Here is a 21,530-nt window from a genome sequence, read left to right as displayed (position 1 = left end):
TTATGTCTATGTATAATTACATAGATATAATTTTTATATACATATATATATATATATATATGGCTGGGGGGGTGTGCGTGCATACATATATATGTGTGTGTGTGTGTAAATATATATATCTACACTTATATGTGTGCACACATGCACAGAGCATTTTGCTGAAACTCTCTCCCCTTTTTCAGCGCTCGGGCGCGGGGCTGGGCAGAGTCGGGCGTCGGTGCGCGTTGCGGTACGGGGACCATTCTGTGTCCCCGTCCGACGGGGGGTGGTGGCCGTGCCGAGCTGCCCCCGGACCGGTCCCTGCGGTAGGCCCGGGGTGGGTTCGGAGCGCATCCCCAGGCCGTGGGGCTGGCGCGGCCCCGGGCTCTGCAGGATGCCCAGACGAGCAGCTCCTGGCGCCCGGCTCCGACTCTTGGCCGCTGGCCACCCGCGGGGCACCGTGGGGACAGGGATAGCCTCGCTTGGGGTGCTTCAGGGGCCCCTTTTTGTTTTCTTTTGTACTTTTTTTATTCTATTTTTCTCCCCTCCGGCCCGGTTCTCTGCCCTGACCTTGGTCGGTGCTTGCCCCAGACCTTATCCAGCCACGGTTTTATCGCCGCCCCCCGTGACCTGCCCTCTCGTGTCCAAGCCCGCATCGCACAGGGCTCCTGCCCCCATGCCTGGCAAAGTCCCCTCGGACACAAAGGGACTTCGAGGGCGCTATGGGGAAAGGGGACACGGGGACACGCAGATGCATCCCCAAAGAGCGGGGAGGACGTTTCAGACCTGGAGGCGCCCTCCAAAAGAGGATCATGCAGTCCTGACCCGCCTGCTTTTATGTCCTCTGCCTCGGTTATTCCAAAGTCTATCCAACAGCGGTGGAAAGCAGGATGGGAAGTGGGTGACGGCGGGAGGTGCAGCCCAGAGAGCATGGCACTGGTCCGCTCAGGTCAACCTCTTGCTCCCCTCCTCCTCCTGCAGTGACTGGAGGATTTGGGGTTGCATCCTCAACTCGCTCGGATGCCGGGGTGGAAGAGTTTTCTCAGAAGGAACCAAGGGAAAAGAAACGCCTGTCTAGTGATAGTCGTTATATACATTTTATTGGAAAAAAATTTTTACATCAAAATATTTTGGCAAACTGTAAAAAGTATACATAAGTGCAAATATATTCTCCTTTTAAAGCAATAGTGTGTGAGTATACACGAGATTTATTTAAAATAATTCTTTAAAAAATATTGTGGTAGAAAACAACTTTTGTAAAAATAAAAAAAAACAACGTTGTATTGCTGCAATACTGGAAAAAATTGAACTTTTCTTACAGTCTATACACGAAAGGGCTAAACAATACTGTTTTAATAATATCAATTGGTCGGTGCTAAAGTCCATACAAAGTGTCCTTGGTGGGGCTCGGGGAGAGAACACAATAAAAAAGCACATTTCCCGCTAACGCAGTAACAGAAGGGGGAGTCCTCGCAGGTGCGGAGACATTTACTTTTCTTATGCAAAGACACTTTCTCGTATAAAAATATGTCGATTTTTTCCCTTTCCCAAAGCTCGGTTCTTTGGGAGATGGCAGAAAGGCGATTTGTGATTAAGGTGGTCAGACTTGGCATAAGGACACTTAGGTCCCCCCTAAGCCAAAACATCACGCAAGGCATTTTTCTTTTAGTAAGACCTTTGGAGCACTATACCGGCTGTACGTGTCCTTCGTGGGGTGGAGTGGGACCAAAAACACTGCTTCCTTAGGCACATTTGCTAAGTGACTCGTGTACTATCAATGCTATCAGAGTGCACATTATATTTAATCTGCGTGGGTCCGTCTACACCTCGGCTCTGTTTGGTGACACCTGATTGTCTCTGTTGGGGCGCGGCCTTCACATCACGCAGGGCTTGATGTCTTGACAGACGCTTTGGTGGTGGTGATGGTGGTAGTAAGATCCACTAGCAGACGGGTGAAACGAAGAAATGCCATTAAAATTGAGGACGAAATCTTTCCTGTCACACACCGGGGAGGGATGATGCTGGTAGCGAGGCAGTCCCACTGCAAGAGAAGCAAATAACAAGAGCTGCTCAGAAGTCGGAGAGCTTTGCTCGGGTGGGGCAGTCCTTCCTCCCTCACCCCAGGGAGGAGAGGCTGCCTGCACAGAGCTGGCACACTGCTCCCTCACCCCCGGCCTCGGCTCCCTCAGGAGTTACCAAGGTTTGGTAACTCATCTTTGGCTTTCCTGGCAGAGGACTCGGACGCTCCCCCAGGGGCAGCGCCTGACCCGCTGCAGGGCAGAGGGCCCGGGGGTTCCATTGCCCCGAGCGAGGAGGGGAAGGGGATTACCCGGAGCCCCCCATCGCCTGCAGGTCGGAGCTGCAGCCGTGCCCGTAGGAGCCCCGAGCGCGCTCTGCGGGGAGGTTCCAGACCACACAGCCGTGCGGCACGCAGGCTGAGGGGAGGAAGGCAAGCGGAGGGGGATGCCCACGGACACGTGCCCGGCCGCATCCCGGCCTGGCGGGTATCTCTGGGCATCCCTCCTGCGGGGGCACACACGGACAGCTGTCTGTCTGCCCTCTGCCTCGGTACTTATCAGCCTGGAGGGGTAGAGCAGCCTCCGCGTGGGGGTACATCAGGGAGTGGGTGTTTTGTGCGTGTGCGTGTGAGAGGGAAAGAGGAGGCGATGCCACTTGCGTGTTTTTCTGCGTGCACCACAGCCTTTTGAACCCGATTCCCATCTTTCCTCGCTCTTCCCGCTCCCTACCCCGTTCCTGGGAGGATTTTGCTTCTGACTTGAGCGGCTGCAGGTTGAATTCCAGTCAGGATCCGTTTGTGTGTTGATACAGTATGTATTTATTTATGTGTATGTGTGTGTAAGAGCGTTCACGCCTTTTCGCGTGTGCGCTTTCATAAACACAAGATACACCCTACGGTTCATCAACAACAACAAGCCAAGTACATCCGTGGCACCGACATGCAAATGACCTCGCAAATTCCCATTGTAATTTCCCACAGCCCAAGGCAGCCTTTCGGGGGCCGCCTGGGAGACGACACCCCACCCCCAACACCGAGCCGTAGGACGGTGCTGGGATCCTCGCTCTGGCAGGGTTCCTACTGGATCCGGCGGGGAGGGGAGCACTGCCCGAGCAAGGCCCGCAGGGCAGAGCCAGAGAGGGCTTTGGTTTGGCGTGTGGATGTCAAACTCGACTAGCGGGATCCTGTCAAATATGACCGAGGGTCAAGGGAAAAAAAAAAAAAAAGAAAAAAAAAGGCGAGGAGAAAAAAAAAACAGCAAAAGAAAGAGCAGAAGAGTGAGTGTGTAGGGGGAAAAAAGGAAAGAAAAAGAAACAGGAGGGAAAGGTTCCCGGTTTTCCTCAGGATGGCGGAGCCGAACCCTTTGGCAGCGTTGGCCGATGGCGCGCACAGCCCGTTCTCCTCCGGCGCTGTCCCCTCCTTCACCCCGCAGAGCTCACTTTATAAAAGTGATTATTTCGCTGGATTTCCTCGGCTTTCTAATAACCCTGCTGGTATGCTCACCATAAACTGGGGCACTTTATTACAATCCTGATTCAATCATTTAGCAGGATTTAATAGTCTGCGAAAAAAATCCGGCTCCCCCCGCCCCCCAGATTCAAAATCCTTTTAGCAGAACCAAGCCTCCTGTTTCCAATTTTTACCTCTCTTATTCTTGAGTCTGATATAAATTCACGGTTTGAAGTCCTCCCTGACGCTGTCATGGGTAGAGAATTATTGACCGACCAACAGCGATTAGCCACCGAATTTGCTTTGCATTTCACTAAGAGAAAGGGAAAGGCAAATTTCACTTGCTACTGCTTTCGCGGGGACAGCAGGAGAAAGATTATTGCTGATTTTAAGTACAAATAAAAGAGCTCGGATCCTTTTTCCCCATCTCCTTTCACTCTTCTGAAATATTTGTGCCACAGAGATTTTACTTATCATGTATAAATGAGGACTGAATCTACTAAAAAATTTAAAAAATAAAATAGAGAATTTGGTTTGATTTTTTTGTTCAGTTAATCAAGGACTGCGTATGATTTGCACTAAAGCCTGGGGCCCAGATACTGAAGCTGTAGAAAATAAGCGGAGAAACACCGTTTTGCAAAGTGATGGCATTAAATCTGAGCTGCTGGAAACGGACACTGGTGGTCGACATTAAGACAGCGTCCAGCAGTTCGTATGAGTCTGTATCCGTCCTTGAACAGAAACAATTCGGATTTAAACCGCTCGGCCTCGGAAACCGCAGTGGAACTCCGGGAGGACCAGAACCCTTGCTCCCTCTCCCTCTGCTTTTTGTTTTGTAGAGGTATTCTTGGGCTGTTTCTGGACGAAAATTTCTGTTCCAGGAATCAGCTTTCTTACCTCAGGTGTCTGGCAGGAGGAGGGGGCAGCTGCCTCCCAGCCCCGCTTCCCGGGCCAGTCCCACTCCTGCACCACGCGTGGCCCCATGGGCCCTGCGTGGAGAACTGTGCGGCCGCAAATAGTAAAACAAACGGAAGGGGAAAAGATCCAAAGAAAGAAAAAGAAAAGAAAACAAAAATCCAAGCAAAAACAACAAACCAAGGCAGAAATTCCTAACGGAGAAGGTACGTAGTTCGGCGGGGGATGCCCTTGTGAACCCGCCGGCCTCTCGCCCCGGCTTCAAAAAGCACGTGGAAGGATTCCCTATAGCTCCGAAAAGTTGGTTTAAACCTCAGCAGAAGAGCCCTGTGGGCACAGAGGAGCCCAGCTGGGGATGCATCCCGTCCGCTCTCTCCCCTGCGCGGAAAAGCCGGTGAGACGGCGACCCGCTCCGCAGCCGCCTCTCCCCAGCAGGCACATCAGGGCTCTATAGGGGTTCGCCTCTTTTGTTTTTAAGGGAGGAAAGTTTGCAACCGCTTGTTGTCTGTCCCCTGACAGCCCACGTCCCTTCTGCGGTGACGGCGAGGGGACTCGCATGGCGCTGCCCTCCCCGCGGCGACAGCGGGCTGTGGGGAGGCCAGGGCAGGCTGCGGCGCTCGCAGGAGGACAGGAGAATGATTGACAGGCGCCCAGGGAGGGGGCGGGAGGGGACCCAGAGCTGAGGGTCGCCTGTATTTGTTACTTGTTGAAATTCCCATAAAATTGAACAAGACCCCGCTCTCATAGGGGTTAAGTCAGGCTAAAATCCTCTTCGGTGTGGTCCAGCCCAGACTGTCTTTGTTTGCTTAACCTCTGGGACCCACGTTTAAAAGGGCTATTTGGAAAAATTCCCCGTAAGAGCCCAACATCTTTTACCCATTTTTGTGCTCGGATTTTTCTGAGCAGACATTGTCTGTAATCACCGGCCGGGGAGGGGGTGAGGGGGTGGGAGACAGCGACCAGAAAACTCTTTCCCTCCGGTTGCAGAATTATACTCGATCCGCTTTAATCTTTCTAGCAAAGATAAGCGGGTGGTTTGGTGTTAGGGGTTAGAGGGTTTTTTATTTTCTTTTTAATTCTTTCTCTCTCTCTTTTTTTTTTTTTTTTTTTTTTTTTTTTTTTTTTTCCCGGTAGGGTTTAGAGGATAATATTTGACGCCTTTATTTGATTACTCCCGCGGCGCGTCTCCGCGGAGCGCGGTTTACCGAGGCGGCGGCGATGCCCGGCGGCGCTCCCCGCCAAGTGAAGCCGCAGCACGGCGCGGAGGGACCAGCCCCGCTGCCACCTCGCCGGCACCGGGAGGGGGTCGTGACACCCGGGACGGAACCGGGACGAAGCCAGACTTTCCTCGGAGCGCTCCTTCTCGGCACCGGGCAAGCGGGAGGGATGCTCGCCGCCGTGCCCACGGCCGCCCCCCTCAAACAGCCCCCCTGTCCCGAAACAGAACAGCTCCAACCCACGCGTATTTTTTTCCCTCTCGCAGACAATGCGCCTCTTTTTTCCGACACCGTGGCGGTCCGGGGTTCCCCCGCGAGAAACCTTTGTCGCGGGCGAGAAGCCCCTCCGGCGCCGCGCTCCCCGCCGCCCCCGCCGCCCCTCCGCGCCCCTACCTGAGAGGTCGTCGCGGGGGCTCTGGTGCAGGTATCCCTGCTCCAGGGAGTAGGAGGGCACGCTGGAGTGGATGCCGGAGGAGGCGGCGTTGGCGGCGGGGAGGCCCTGCTGCTTTATGTAGGGCGAGGCCCCCGAGGCTGTCCAGTGAGCCGAAGGGCTCGTGTAAGGCGAGTGGCACTCGATGGCGCTCGCCATGGCCGGCGAGGAGGGCACGGGGCTGCTGCTGCTGTCGGGGCCGTAGTCCCCGTTGGCAGTCACCGGGCAGCTGGCCATGTAGGTCGAGCCGGGGTTGGGAGACATGTGCGGGACGTGGTGGCCGCCGCTGAGTCCCTCGTAGCCGCTGGCCATGGCGTTGGGCATCATGTCCAGGTTGTAGCCGTTGGAGTGGCAGGCGAGGGAGGCGGGGGGCGCCTGGAAGTCGAAGCCCTGCGGGAGGATGGAGGCGCCGAAGCCCAGCCCGTTCATCATGCGGTACATGGGCTTCAGCGCCTGGCATTTCCTCCTGAAGCCGCGGGGCCGCCGTCGGAAGGAGCCCTCCTCGAACATGAACTCGCTGGCCGGGTCGATGGTCCAGTAGTGGCCCTTGCCCGGGCGGCCCAGGCCCTTGGGCAGCTTGATGAAGCACTCGTTGAGAGAGAGGTTGTGGCGCACGGAGTTCTTCCAGCCCTGGTAGGAGCCGCGAAAGAAAGGGAAGCGGGCCTGCAGGAACTGGTAGATCTCGCTGAGGGTTAGGCGCTTGGAGGGCGAGCTCTGGATGGCCATGACGATGAGGGCGATGTAGGAGTAGGGGGGCTTCTCGGGCCGCCGCAGCCCCGAGCTGGCCTTCTTGCTCTTGGAGGACGCCGCCGCCGCCGAGGAGGAGGAGGAGGAGGAGGTGGAGGTGGAGGAAGAGGAGGTGGAGGTCTCCAGGGCGGAGGAGGGCGGCCGGCTCATCTGGAGAGCTCCGGGAGCCGGGCTGCAGGAGCGGAGAGGGACGGGGGGCTCCAGCCGCTGCTGCCCGCTCTCGGTGGTCATCTGGCGGAGGGAGGGGAATGGGGCAGGGTGGGGTGAGGCTGGGAGGGAAGGGGGGGAGCCGGGCGGGGTGGGTACCGGGGCGGGGGGTGCCCTGAAGGGGGAGAGCGGGGGGGGCGGTGGGAGCCGCTGTCCTCCGGGCACCTCCTCAGCGCGGCGGGCGGCGGTGGGGCGGCGGCAGCACCCTGCGCATCCCTCCCCGCGGTCCCTTGCGCAATGGCTCCTCTGCTTTCCGCCGGAGCCAGGCACTAGGCGGGATGGACCGGCCCAGCCCCGGCCCCGGCCCTGGTCCGGCCCCCTCCCTCCCTGCGCCGCGCAGCCCGCGGAGGCTCCGCTCAGCGCCGCTCCGCTTCCTCCTCTGCCCCCCACCTGGGGACCATCCCGCTGCCTGATCCGGCAAGGAGAGGAAGCGCAAAAGCCTGCCCCCCGCCCCGCAATCTCTTCCGCACTGTTACTCTTTCATATATACTTTTTTTTTTCGTCAAAGGCACAGCGCGATCGCCTATCAGTTCCTTCAATCTCGCTATTATTTTTTTTTCCCTTTCCCCGCAGACCCCCCTAAATCCGGCCGAGAAATCAGCAGAGATAGAGGGAGAGGGGGAGCGAGAGGGGGAAGAAAGAGACCACCCCTTTTCCAGCTGGCCTCTGTCCACCCGTCATCTAGGCAAGAGGCGCTGCTGCTTCTGCGGCTGCCGCTGCTGCTGCGGCACCATCCCCGGCTCGCTCCCGCTACCGGACTAGCCCCGGTCCCGCTTTCCGCCTTCCCGGGGCTCCCTCAGGGGCCCCGCAGGCACCGCTTTGCCCTCTGCTCCCGACACGGCCCCGGGGCGAGGCGAGCACCCTGAATTCCGTGGGTGCGCCCCGTGACACAGGGGCGCTGGTGCGGGACACGCGTGTGAGGGGATGGCCCACCCTGCGGAGCCCGAAGCAGCAGTGTTTACCGCTCCTCAAGCCTGCAAGACATTTGCTTTTTAAGACTTTTCGCTACCCCTTGCCACCTCCCATGGCCCTCTAAAATGTCATTCATTTTCTAGAGCAGCAGGGGCAGAGTCCGGGGACCAGGGATGCGCCCTCCCTGCACGCCCCGGGGATGTTCCACCCGTGCAAAGGGGGGGTCACGCGTGCTGGTGAGCGCCGTTTGCCGAAGGAAACGGGGCGCCGGAGGGGGCAGGGAGGAGAGGGGCCGGCGGAGGCACAGGCCTGCTCACGAATGATGGAGGAGGCTCCAGAATCAAACTGGAGACGCAAGGAGGACGGCGGCAGGGCAAGAGGCAGAGCAGACAGTGATGCTGGAGCGAAGGAACGGGGGTGGGAAGGACGCGGGCAGAGCGGGACGCCGTGTCAGCGGCGTGCCTGCAGTTCTCAGTGTGTGTCTGTGTGTCCGTCTGTCTCCAGTGCAGCTCCGTGCCGAGAGCTCGCTGGTGGGTACGGGCAGGGAGGGGGTGGGGCTGGTCCCAGACAGTGACCTGCAGTTGAGTGGAAGCAGGCTTTTTCCATCAAACTCTGCCTGGATACCACACACAGAGCCCAAGTGTCAGTTTACTGCCCTGAGCCCAGCTCCTTTTCCCTAAGCTCCACAGTAATTAGACAAAGAAAACCTAAATTAACTGAACAGGCGTCGACAGCTTCCTCCAGATCACCACTGCTACATACATGGGAATGTGTCCGAAAATGGCTTGATTGTATCTGAGGATAAGCTAAGAAAAACACTACCAAGCCCTGCTATGTTTATGACACATTTTAATAGAAAAAATAATAGGTCGGTCCATAGACCCATGTTTACCTTTCCTAAGGCATCGATTTAAATTGTTCCCATAATTACAAAAAAAGAAAAATTCTATCAACCCATCTGTCTTCTTATCTTTTTTTTTTTTTTTTTTTTTCTGTTGTTCCCTGAAAAGGCAGGGAGGCCAGGGAGATTCCTGATCTCGTTGTAACGACCTATTTTGCCTTTTTTTCCCCTTATTTTTTTAATATCCGTGGTTTTATATAAAAAAACATCTTTCCTTGCTCTAGATCGGCGAGCGAGGGTGCTTTTTCACCTTCCTCGGCGGGATGTCTGTCTAAATGTCATCTTCGGATGACGCGTTGAAGTAATCTCTGCAATCTTCAGGAGACCAAGGGAATTAAAGGCAAGGGGGAGGATCATTGCCTGTAAATCACTCTAACCTGCCCCCGATTCAGTCTGTTCGTTTGGATCATTACTTTTAGTCGAGCGAGAAAAATCTTTTATTCCCAACAGAAGGTGTCACGATGTACCGGAGTGTCACTGGTGTCTCGGCGGTGCGAGACAGGACAGGCAGTGGAGCAAAGCCGGGAGAGGCAGCTCGGTGGCACAGCCGAATGCTGCTTCAGTCCTGACTTGACACAGCTCTGACACGGGAATCGGGGCTAACACATTCAATCTTCTACCTGTCAGCAACGTCCTCTTCTTCGCAGCAGATACTTGTTTGAAACACAGCATTAAAAAGTCTCCAAGACATGATCCCGATACTTTAAAAGATGATTTAAATTGCCTATGATTAAACAGAAGTGCTTTTGCTGTTTTGTGGAGATGTTTATTTTGGTTGGTGTATCCATTTCTGAGCTGATCCTAGTTTCGGAGCACAACTGGTTTGTTTTACCAAAGTATACGGAAATTAAACTTTTTGGCAGATTTGGTTACTCAGATGTTGTTGTATAATCATAGTTTTTATTCTAGGAAATCTCTTCATTATTGCGGTTTCAGTTTCACGTTCATAACACAGTCCCTTCTGCTTCGTGAGTTAAATGAAATAAGTTAGACTAAACCAGTTAAGAAAATGGAAGACAAATATGAAAGATAAATGTTTACGGTTATGTTGGAGTTCTTTCCCCCCCCCCCCGCCTCTTTTTGTTCTTTTTCTGTTCTTTTCCTCCCTTTTTTAACTGTGTGCTTCAGGCTCTTTCCTCTCCTCTGAGGTTCTGCAGATGAGAAGCGTTTTTTCAATTAAAGCCGAGACTGAAACTTAAACAAATCCCTCCAGTATTGTAAAAGTGCGTTTCCTTAAGCCCTGGAGGATTTTCCTCCAACTGTCAGTTTCAGGGTGCCTGGATTTAGATCTCGATCTACAGTGACTGACAGAGATCCCTTTCCGCATGAGGGGCATGCGGGCATTTTAACGAGCTGGAAGGAGCCTTGCTGCCGCAGCGGAGCGCCCAATTCCCGGCCCCGGCGGCCCGGGGCGACCACCTGGAGGGTGTGGAGGGGGGCAATCCCACCGCGGCGGAGGGAGCAAAAAGGCCAGGATGGGAAGGGACTCCCAGCGGTCTTGTCCCGTCCTTTGTGCTGCTCCCGGGACCTCTTGACTTCTCGGGACCTCTGGCAGTAGCCGTGCGATCCCGATGTTTGTTTAGAGAGGTTTTTCCGCTTTTTTTTTAACGCCCCCCCCTTCCTTTTTTTCTTCTTTGCATACGCAATGGGCAGCAGGCGTGACTCTTTTTATAGAAGTCTCCCTGAAGGCTGCCATCAGGACCTTTCTTCCCAGCTCCTGTTGAAGAGTCGGTCTCTCCCTCCTTTCCCGAAGCAGAGGAAAAGGGGAGATGATCACGGCAATCCGAGGGGTTGAGACGTCTCGCATCTCAAGGGCAGACAAGGACATTCAGCGCAAATGCATTGCATTTTCCCGTATTGGGGAAAAACCCCAAAAAACCAGCCTGACTCCAAAAGCATCACCAGACACTCTCCTTGAAGAGAGCGGGCACCTCTAGTAGCATTTTACAGGGGATCCACCTGGGGAATCGCCACGTGGGTTTGGCTGGCTTTCCGTGAAGATACCTTAAGAATTTTTTTATCAGTGTCTGACTGTGGCAGAAAGCTAAGCCTGGCACAGGACACCTTTACGAATGTGGTGATCGTAAAATCATAGGGCCGCACCTTTCCCTTTCCTCCCTGCTACACAGCTCTCAGGGCCGGGGCAGCCTTGTTCAGCCTCCCAGTCCTCAGAGGACGGAGAGAAAGACCAGGCGGGAAACAAAGTTTGGGCGAGAAGCCAGCCGAAGGGCAGAATCTAGTTGCCTTTAGGGAAGTGTGTTCCAGGGGAAAATCGGCCTCAGCAGGTGGGAGAAGAGTCTCTACTCAACTCTCCCACGCTGGACCCGCAGGACCCGGCTCCTGGGGCCGTCCCGCTGGGAGCCGGGGCTCCGCGGGCCTCAAGGGCCGGAGGACCCCGCGGAGGGGAAGTGCGAGCATTGAACACCAGGGGCGAGAAATATCCGCCCCCCGCCGCCCGTCCCATCCTCCGCCTCCGGACAGGTCCTGCTTTCACAGGCATTTGGTCTCTCCAGCGGGCTGAAAAAGAGTTTCTCACCGTTTAGACTTTCCGGGAGACACCTATGCCTAAGATTTTGTCGCATTGTTAACCCCCCAGCTCTCCCCCTCCAAGATTGCCCGCATCCCCTGCATCCCGCCCCAGCCTCCTCACTGCCCGGGAGCCGTGGCACACAGACACCCTGCAAGCCTGAGGTGTCCGCGCTCCGTCAGAGCTCCCGAAACCCAAGTTCGGCCACTCCGAATCCCACCAAGCTGCGGGGCTGTGCCAGGGGACCCGCTGGTGGAGTGCCGGGCCCCACGGGCACCCTGTCCCGCACGCCCTTCTGTGCTCTCCCCGCGGTGCCGGGATGGTGGGACACGGGAGAAAGGGGGGTCCCCACATGCGGGGTAGAGCAGGGGCTCAGACAGATGGAGGGGACCTGGCTGCCCTGCAAATAACGCGGGTGTTTCAACCACCGGCCGGAGCTGCGCGGACATCGCAGCCGATAAACCTGCCCAGAGGCACGCTCCTCGTGTAGTAACAGCGCTGGTTTTGTGTCAGCCCCCGAGTACTTCCAACCGGGTGTTTTTGTGCGTAGACTTTGAGTTTCCTACACCAGATGACAATGTTAAAGATTTTATCCCCTCCCATCTCTGCACAGCTCCAACTGAACTTCCCGGAGCATCAAAATAAGCCCCCTACAGCGGTCAGGATATAGGTCACCTCTCTAAAAGGAAACACAACCCTTCCAAAAATATAAAACATCTTTGACGTAGAAAAAAAAATACTCTTTTGTCTCCGAGCATCCTCTGTCGGTGTAAATAAAACGTGACAGGCGCGGGGTAAAATAAGAAGCGGGATGTTTCGAGATCACAGGAGAGGCGAGGTGCCGGCGCTGTGCGGGCAGCCGGGCGGCGGCAGCAGAGCAGGCGGCTCCGGGCAGGTGGAGGCTCTACCGCGCTCCCGGGAAGGAGTCAGGATGAGGGCTCGGGCAGACCTCCGAGGGAAGGCTGCAAAAGACCCGCGGGTGGGATCCGATGCCCTCCACCCGTTCACATCCTAAAGGCTTCTCGGTGGTAAAGGTCGCGCAAGTGCCAGCAGCGCCAGCGCAGAAAATGTTAGCGGCAGCCCTTGTAGAGATTCATCGTGTCTCTGCAAGGCTGTAGGAAGAGCCCCCCCGTCTCCCGATCCTGCTCTGCATACCCCGTTGACAGCCGCGAATAAGGGCAAACATGCTTTGGCCCGAGATCTGAACACACGGCACCTTTTTGACTGGCTTCTCCCCCGCCCAAGTTTGCATTCCGATCAAATGAGATTTCTAACTTTACACATTGTCAATAATTTTCATACATGCGCCGACCTTAATTACTTTCCATACCATTTGCAGCAGCAAATAGTTTCAGTGGGGTGAGAGAGAGCCAGCGGTGCCCCCGGCCCTGGCGGAGGGCTGCGCTTTTCTCCCGCCCCAGGAACTCCCCCCTCACCCCGAGCCCTCCGGCCGCCGCCGCCCCCGGCGGGACAGCATCCTCTTCCCGCAGAAACCCGCGTGTAAAGCACCGCGGGACGCCCCCGGCGCCAGGCAGCGGGGCTGGTCGGGTGGGCAGCGAGGGGGGAGCCCTCAGGGGCCGGCTGGCGTGTCGGTAGCATCGCAGGGTGTGTGAGGGTGTTTTAATTTGGGAGGAAGAAGGGCTCGGAGGGATGCGCGCAGCCACCGCCCCGCGACCCTGTGCGCCCCTCACCCGCATCGCGGCGGTGCCCGCAGCCCCGGCCCCGAGCTGGGGAAGGCACTAATCAGGAGCAGCTTTCCCCGCTCTCTCCTTCCCTCCTCGCCGCCTCCCCCTCCGTGCCCCCCTCTCCTTTCGTGAGAGGTTTGCATTAATTTTTAAGTAAAGCCCATAAAACATAACGACCCACTCAAAGGTAGGGCAGAGTTACTGAGTGCCGGATTATTACATGATTTACGAACATAGTTTGGAAAAAAGTAATAATCCAAGATCGCACCTCAGCAGCGAGCCTGCCAGGGCCGGGCACGGCTGCTGTGGCCGCGGTCCCGCTACCTCCCGCCTCGGTGACCCTCAGTAGGGCCGGTTCAAGGTGCGGGAGCAGGAAGCCGTAAAACCGATTTTAAATTTTTTGTTATTTTGTTGTTGTTGCCTTTTTTTTTTTTTTTTCTTTTTCGGGGGGCTGTGGGTTTTCCGGCTGCATCTCCCTGCCTCTCTCCCTCCATACACACCTTTTTACACCGATACCTCCAAAGCCCTATGTCTGTTACGATCGTCCACCAGATCAAAGGGAAAGGGGGGGCAATTGTGCCTCTGGGGTCCATGTCGCCCCCACTCTCATCACCCTTTCTCGCTTTGCCTCCTCCATCCGGGAGGCTTTTATTGATGAGCTGCCTTCGAGCCCCCGCACGAAATGTCCCTGAAGGGTTTAGACAATTCATCAGCCATCACTTTCGGTATCTGCTTCCTCCCTTTCAAATACAATCCTCGCACACCACGCTGGGAGGGGAAGGGAGCAGACTTGAGACCAGAACAGCTACATAATCAACGTCAAAATGATACCACTGACCTTTCGGAATCATGGAGTCCCGGCCAAAAAAACCTCCTCATGATTTATTTTTCCTTTTTTTCTTTTAATTTTTTTTTTTTTAACTTTCACTGCCACACCATTTACACCATTATTGCTTGCTTTCCCAAATTCATTAAGGCTTTGTAGCTTGGCAGATCCATCTCCTCCACCGCAACAGAGGAGCAAAAATACGAAAATACAACGTGAGGTTTTAAAACCATGTCCTCGCAAGCTGTCCATCTTCTCCCCGCGGTGTATTCGGGAGAGGAGGGAGGGACCGGGGGACCACCGGGATGCCCGATCTGCCCCGGGAGGGGACCCCCGGCTCCGCGGCGGCGGCCTGGCCGCTCCGCTGGGTGGCGCTGGGATCCTGGGAATGGGGGCTCGGGCATCCCTCACCTGCCGGGACAGGAGCCCGGGGACCCCGCCACTCCCAGCCCAAGGCTGCCAGCCTCGCCCCCGCTGGGCGCCTTCCCACAACAGCTCCCGAGCCGCCCAGTTTTACAGATACGTCTATATCGATATTTTTCTCCCCCTACTCAGATGAATTATACCACTGCGTGGAGAGAAAGAGGGGGGACCCCTCCGATTTCAAAGGGCCCCTTGTTTGGCTCTCATGTCATCCCTACCGATAACACCAGCCATGCCTGCTTCTTGCCACGAAAATAAATTCCCAAGCTGACAGGGGGAGAGGGGCGGCCCCCACGCGGGTCTCGCTCCTCCTCGCAGCCAGGCTGCGTTTAAACATCCCTCATCACTCCAGAAGCGAAAGCTCTCGCCTCGGATTTGTCCCAGGGCAGAGCAATATCCTCTGCTTATAAAGACCTGCTATGCCTTTTAAACACGAGGCTGACATCACACATACATTATATGCTCTTCTTTATTAAAACTTCGAGAGAAGTTTTTATAGTTTGGACCGAAGGGAGAGGAAGGGTGAGATTTGTTGGGAGGGATGGTGCTGGTTATGTGGACCTAAATGAACCTCTTGCTCTGGGTGTGGGTGGTGAGCAGGGAGCCCGTGGCTCCCTCTGCCATGGCCAAAGGGGGAACCTGGATGCCAGGCACCCCAGGCAGTGCATGGGCACAGGCTGCTTCTTCCCGGAGGTCTCTCAAGGGCAGCTTGGCACTGACTCTGGCTGGAAGGAAGAAACACTTGTGGCTGCTTGGGTGTGAAAAACCATTTGAATGGCACCAGAGAAGAAGCAGAAAAATGTCCAAGTTGATGCAGTCATGAAGGTATTTTACTATTCTTCTTCTGCAAAACCAGACAGCCTTTAAAGCTGCATGTGACATGCAAAGCAATGGATCTCTTCCAGCACTAGATATAGTTAAATTCCCTTCTCTTCCTTGTCTTCAGTCTTCAGAAAAACAAAAAGGCAAATAAAAATAGGATAAAATGGATTTGAGGGACAATTTTTCTTTAGCCTTTCTTTATTTCCTTTCCCTTGTCCTCATTCTTCTTCATGAAAAGAAAAGTGAAAAGAAAGAAAAGAAAATACTTTCATCTTCCCACCCTGTTTGAGGGCTGCTGATGAGGGACCCTGCAGATGAGGAAGTCAGACCTCCCCAGAAGCAAAGCAGGGTCTGCATCAGAAGGGAGCTGCTGTGGAGTCAGACAAAGGCAGCAAGGTGGGCACCCACAAGCATGCTGACTGAGGGAATATGTCAGGCTGAGTGACACAAGGAAGTGGTCAGAGGTGTGGGGAGGAGGTCTGGCCAGCAGACCTCAGGATGGAGGGAGGGTGGTTAGAATCTGGCTCCATCTCCAGCTGTCACCCCAGAAATACAGTGTCGTGCATTATAGATGTGAGGAGAGCAAATTAATGCTCTGGGAGCTTACAGATTTCTGGATCTCATCACAGAGATCCATGCCATGTCCAAGGAAATAGGTTCCATACTCACTGTGTTCAGGAGTCCTCTCCTTGTTGTATGTCCAGCCCCAGGGCAATGCAGCCACAATGTGCAGTGGGAGTTGACAAATGCTTTTGCAGCACAACAAATGCACAGTTAGGGAAATTGTGTGGAGTGCCTGATTCAGGCTGCAATGAAAACAGAAATATAGAAATATGTCCTGTCCCCCCTTTTCCAGAGGCTCTGCACTGGAACAACAGCGTGCATCTTCATGGGATAGAGGCTTAATTTCCTGCATTCTGAGAAGACATTAGCCTAAGTGTCTTATGGCTCACCATGCATCTGATTGTTTCAACAGATCAGACATACTGGCTTGGAGGCTCTGAAGACATCTAAGACAGAGCCAAGAAATAAGTGGAACAACAGCCGTGAAGAGGATGAGAGGTAGAGATTCCCCCCAGGGAAGGCAGCTCTGCTGCTTCTCATGGTACTGAGGATAGAAAGTCCTGTATTCACTCAAATTCAGCTATTCAAATCCTGCTTAATTTTAATTAGGCTTTTTTCCCCCCTCTTCTACTACTAACCCTTCTACTCTTTTTGTTCTCATAAAAGAGACAGAAAGAAAAAGAAAAAAAAATCCCATGTGCCTTAATAGAGCAGGAGCATATCTGTTTAACAGAAAACATGACATCTTTCACTCTCCAAATTGAATCTTATTACCAACTCATTCCAAGAAACACCAGACCCAAGAGGAAGAGGACATGGCCTTTTTTCCCAGCTAGAAGAATGCTAGCAGAGCAACTGATTGGGAGATTAATCTGTTGCCAAAGTTGTCCTGCCAGTAACTAATTTATTCTCCAAAGCATAACTTATTCCAACTCTTGAAATCTGCAGTGTGGATCCAAGGGGAAATTGCCTCACAGAAGGTAGCAGGTTCAAGTCTCTGAGCTTCACACAGAAAAATGAATCTAGTGCTGAGGCTAAGATATGTAATTTTCTTTAAAAATTTGAGCACTTTTAGCACTCTGGCACATTAATGTCACCAGGATGTCTGGATGTAGAAATAACTAGCAGTTATATTTGTTCACATCCAGATTGTGTCTTAATGTTTGTCTATCTTTTCAAACTATCAATAATTTTATTTTAAAGTTATTTCTTCCCTGAGACTGGACCTAGCCCTGCAAAGTGGCACATTCCCAGCTGAGAGTTAGGAGCAACAGGATTGTCATCAATTGCTTAGCTCCTAAATGGAAAACCATAAAAGATTTTTTATATATTGGTATAAACACACGTTTGCACACACACACAACTTTTACCTTTGTATCTTTATATAGGCATACATACAGCACGTACCTAAAGCATTTGCATAAACTCACCAGTAACTGCAGTGCAGACAGGCTGTGTGTTAAAGAAACAATTATCCATGTACAATTCATGTATCCATATACAATTATCTTTCTTTCCATGATATTTCTCTCAGCTGTGGCTCAATCAGTTTCCAACAGAACTACTGAGTTATGTCAGGGTGGCCAACACAGAGGTGAAATCTTAGCCATCCCATTTTGCAAATGGTATTTATGCATGAGGTAAATCTGATATCACTGCACTTGTCTGGATGTATTGGTGATCTCTGATGCAGGTGAATAAGATGTGGCAGTATTCTTCATGTAAGTTACTTGGTGATGCCTTTGGTTAACAGGATTGGAGGGGTGTGATAGATATTTGCCTGTTTTTTTTTGCCTTGATCCCTTCTCCATGCACACTGTTGCCTTTTGGGACTTGCATGTTTTGATGGCACAGAGAAATTCTCAGACCTGGAGGACTATTGTTAACTAGACACTCATTTTCTGTTGCCATCTGAGTGGATCAATAAGTACCTTGAACTGCTTACAAATTGTCTGGTCCCCCTGGATAGATCTGGCAAAGAAGGAAGCCCAGCAGCAGAAGGAGGGAGGAGAATTGAGAGACTGACACAAGAGTGAACTTACCAAAATGTCTGTGGAAAGCAAGGAAAGGTGTAAAAGCTTATGTGACCAAAAAAGCCAATGATAAAACTAAACCTTGCTTCCAAAACCAGAGCAATCTTGATGGACAGGATAATAGGATTGCTTCTTATCCCATTGGTCTTGATTTTCCACTCACTTCCACTGCAATAAACAAGGAGTAATTCAGATAAGTTAATGAAACTGTGTTAGTGCTAGTCTGGAATACAGAGCTTATTGAAGCCAATGGAAATTTTACTGTGAACATGAGTAAAAGCAGGGGGAAAAAAAACAAGCTTACAGCTTTCCTCCATTTTGCATGTTTTTGTACAGCAGAATTAATCAGCAGTAATATCTCAGTGCAACTGGAACAATGCAGGCACATTGAAAAAAAGTGGAAGTGGTGGGGTTATTTTTGGGCTCCTGCCATTGGGTGCAGTCCATTTCTGAGGCTGTGAGCTGGTCCTCCATGCAGCCACCATGAGAGGGTGTTCAATTGGCCTTGCTGTCAGGAGGTGGGGTGGAGTTTGAAGTAGCTGACAAGTGCATTAGAAAAAATAAATATAACTGGAATGCTTGGGAAGTTACCTCATCCAGAGCTAGAAAATAATTTGGACTGCTGTGAGAAGGAATATTTGAAAAAAGATTATTCAGTAGGAAAATGCTTGGATTGGCTATTAATCCCCAGTGCTAAGCATATTTTTCTATATTTCTGCAATTATATTATTGCCAGCTACTGTGGGACAATTGACAAATAACATCTGGTCACAAAGCCTGTTCAGGGTGATGGAAAAATCACTACAGCAGCAATTAAAACGCTTAGAGCCAAAGAATAAAACAGCATGCAGCAATCAAATGAAACAGAGCATACTTTACAGTCAACAGTTTTTCTCCCTCAGTTTTTAGCACAGCAGTGCCAGTCCTGGTTGTAACAAGCACAGTTTCACTGTTTCACAGTTTCACTGCTTTCTCAAGTGGTTCCTGCAGACTCTCCTGACACATTAAACTAACCATGGCTTTTGCATCAAATTCTGCTTGATCCTAGATGGGGTTTCATGCATCCACAGTTGTTCTGTAAATAAATGCATATTTCAATTAATGCTTCAGACTATTTGATAAAATATCTTTAGATTTAGAAAGCTGAAAATGTTTTTGTTCCTTTCTGGGTTTAATTCTTTGCTGTCCCTCTTTTCTTGGTTTTCTTCCTCTTTTTCTTTTTAAGAGTCTGAATGAGGAGTGGAAAGAGGGCATTGAAAATTGCTTTCAGTTTGTCTTATTTCTGACCACCCGATGCATTTGCTTAACTTATAATTTAGCAGATAACTTTTGCATAAAAATAAATATCTCAAAATTACCCCTGTGCATATATATAATTCTATACGTGGCACATATGAAGAAACGAGTGGATGTTTACAACTCAAGCCATATGATTTTTTCAGTTTACAAGACCAGTTTAAAAGATCTGTTCAATAGCTGAGGTGTATACATCAGTAGAATGATTACCTTTAAACTTTTGAAACAATATTTCAGCAACAATTTCCTTGTCTACAACTTTACAAGGCTGTAAATAGCCCCTGTGTGCATAATGAATTCTGACATCATAGGCCAGGGTTCTTATACACAGCAGGTTTTCCAGAACTTTTATGAGCAAGTTACACCTTGAGGCAAAACTAAACCCCCCAACTTCTATTATAAATGTTACAATAAAGTGTTCCTTTGAGTTTTCCTAGAGCTCAATGTTCCGTCTTTCTTCCCGTTCCAAGTCATTCTTTCTGTGCCGTGCCCGGATTCGATACACGAAAAATGTGTTTTGCTGCAGACATATTGGATATTAGGTATGGTTACAAGGTGTTTTTTATGGCTAGGCTTGCAGGACCAATGTAACAAGGTGATAAAGAACAAAATCTCTTGCTCTTACAGTACTGTACTCAAGGCTGTTGCTATTCCTACATGAACCACATGCGGTGATTTTATTTATCCAAGTGCTGGGTGTAACAAAACTCCAGTATGTCACAAGCAAGGACTGGGAGGAGAAAGAGTCAAATGATCTTTTCAAAAGATTGAATAGAGACAGGCTTGCAATGAAACTATTCTGTGTAGCCTGTGTTTCTCTTCACCCAGTGCTGTGGTGAGCCCACCTAACAGTGCTGCTCTAGGTTCCTTCATATTCCACCGCAAAGCTGATGAAGCTGTAAAGGTCTTTCTCCTCAGTTTTCCCACAGTAAGTCCAAGCTTTAGAAACACAAACAAATTAAACTAGATATATAAACTAGATATTAAACTGATACATGCAATCTCCTTTTAATCACTATAGCCATTCCCAGCAGCTAAAAGTGACCCTGGTTAGAGAAAATAAAGAAACATCCCTTCTGTCCTCTGCAGTCACTGGGCAAGCCACTTCCATGTACATTTCTGAGCAGTAGACTAGCTAAAGGGTGGGGACAGTTGAATTAGCCAAGAAAGCACTTCAAAAGATGCAAGCAGGCATCATTCCTAGGTGAAAAATGCAAATGGTAGTGCATCCTCACTGTGTAATGTCCCTTCCCAGCCCTTCCTGTACAGAAAGGATTTCATGACGGTGTGACCAACACCTGACTATGCACAGGAAAAAGAAACCTAGGCAAGGTGAACTGAAGGTATTTATACAATCAACTGCTTGCTGAATGTGTGCTGCTGTCAAATGGCCATGCAAACAAACCCCATTCCTGCTTTTAACCCTAGTTTCCCCTTCATTTTCAATTCTGCATCTGCACTTCATTTCTGGCGTCCTCTGGTATGAATGACCAAAATCCACACTGAGACTATATATCTAGGGCAGAAGAGCTTGATTTGCCCACTCCCTCTGTGCCTTCAGGTTGAAAAGCTGTGTACAGCGTGGAGCTACTTTTTCTTTGGATTCCATTTCGCCTTGGTCTGTGGAAAAGCAGAGTTGTCAGGTAAGAGGATCAAGGCAAGTGGAGGCAGCACCACTTAGCTGGTGCTGCTAGGGCAGAAAAATTCACTTCAAATCTCTGTCAGGAAATAGTTTTTTTAGAAAGCTGATACTCTTCTCCTTTTACAGACTCATCAGACGAACATCAAAATGATGACAGAGTTTTCCTTGGCCCATTTCCTACGGCAGCAAAGCATCTTCCCAGCGCTGCCCCTCCGCCTCCCCAGCACACTGTAAGTTTCATTGTTGCTGAAGCAGGTTATCTGGAGGTCAGTAGGCTAACAGGGTGTTTGGATTTCCTAAAATTGTGCCTGTCCTTAAACGTGGCAAATGGGATTGTTTACCCACCACTGGGTGAGCCAGGACCGCACACCAAAAGCCGCATACAATGCTGCTATTCCTGCTTCCCTATTCCTGCTTCCCTGCTCCCTGCCCCCTCCCTGCAGGTATTTCAGCTTTCCGTGAGGGGGCTCATTAAGGTTCATAAAACACAGTAAAGGACCTGGCTGGAGACACTTGTAATTCTACAGGTCCACCATGTGGGATATGCAATAAAAAAAATTGCATAGCTGGAAAGAGATGTCCTCAATAAAAGGCTTAATTGAAAGCAGCCCTGATGGTCAAAGTGGTATCAAGAGGAAGGAACTACCATGACACTAAGGTTTGAATTTGTTTCCTCTGACACTGATTTCCTGTATGGCTTTGAGCAGCAAGGCACTTAATTTCTTCAGAGCTCTGTTTCCCACCCATAAAACAGGGATAAGAAGATTGCTTTTATTTTATTGCATTTTATCTTACCTATTTGGACTGTGAGTCCATCAGCACAGAACCTGTTTCTAGCCAGCTAACAGTATCCATGTGGCTGTTTAAGATGCCAGCATTACACTGTCAAAAGACAGACAATATCTCTGTTCTCTTCTGCTATTTTGTGGTTCAAGAGG

General features: G+C 51.4%; 1 protein-coding gene across 1 annotated transcript; it reads right to left on the bottom strand.

The window, feature by feature from the left end:
• Positions 1–1,063: 1,063 nt before the first annotated feature.
• On the bottom strand, positions 1,064–7,175 carry FOXF2 (forkhead box F2). The gene is given in 3 exon segments (XM_071452984.1): positions 1,064–2,020; positions 5,971–7,150; positions 7,152–7,175. Coding segments are annotated over 3 exon segments (1,371 nt in total). The 3' UTR covers positions 1,064–1,853.
• Positions 7,176–21,530: the final 14,355 nt, after the last annotated feature.

This window comes from Agelaius tricolor, unplaced genomic scaffold, assembly GCF_023055355.1.
Source record: "Agelaius tricolor isolate 1412-34295 unplaced genomic scaffold, bAgeTri1.0.p SCAF_2, whole genome shotgun sequence".
Taxonomy (NCBI): Eukaryota; Metazoa; Chordata; class Aves; order Passeriformes; family Icteridae; genus Agelaius; species Agelaius tricolor.
The sequence above is the reverse complement of the archived record's forward strand: the minus strand, read 5'-3'. Positions and strand labels throughout refer to the sequence as shown.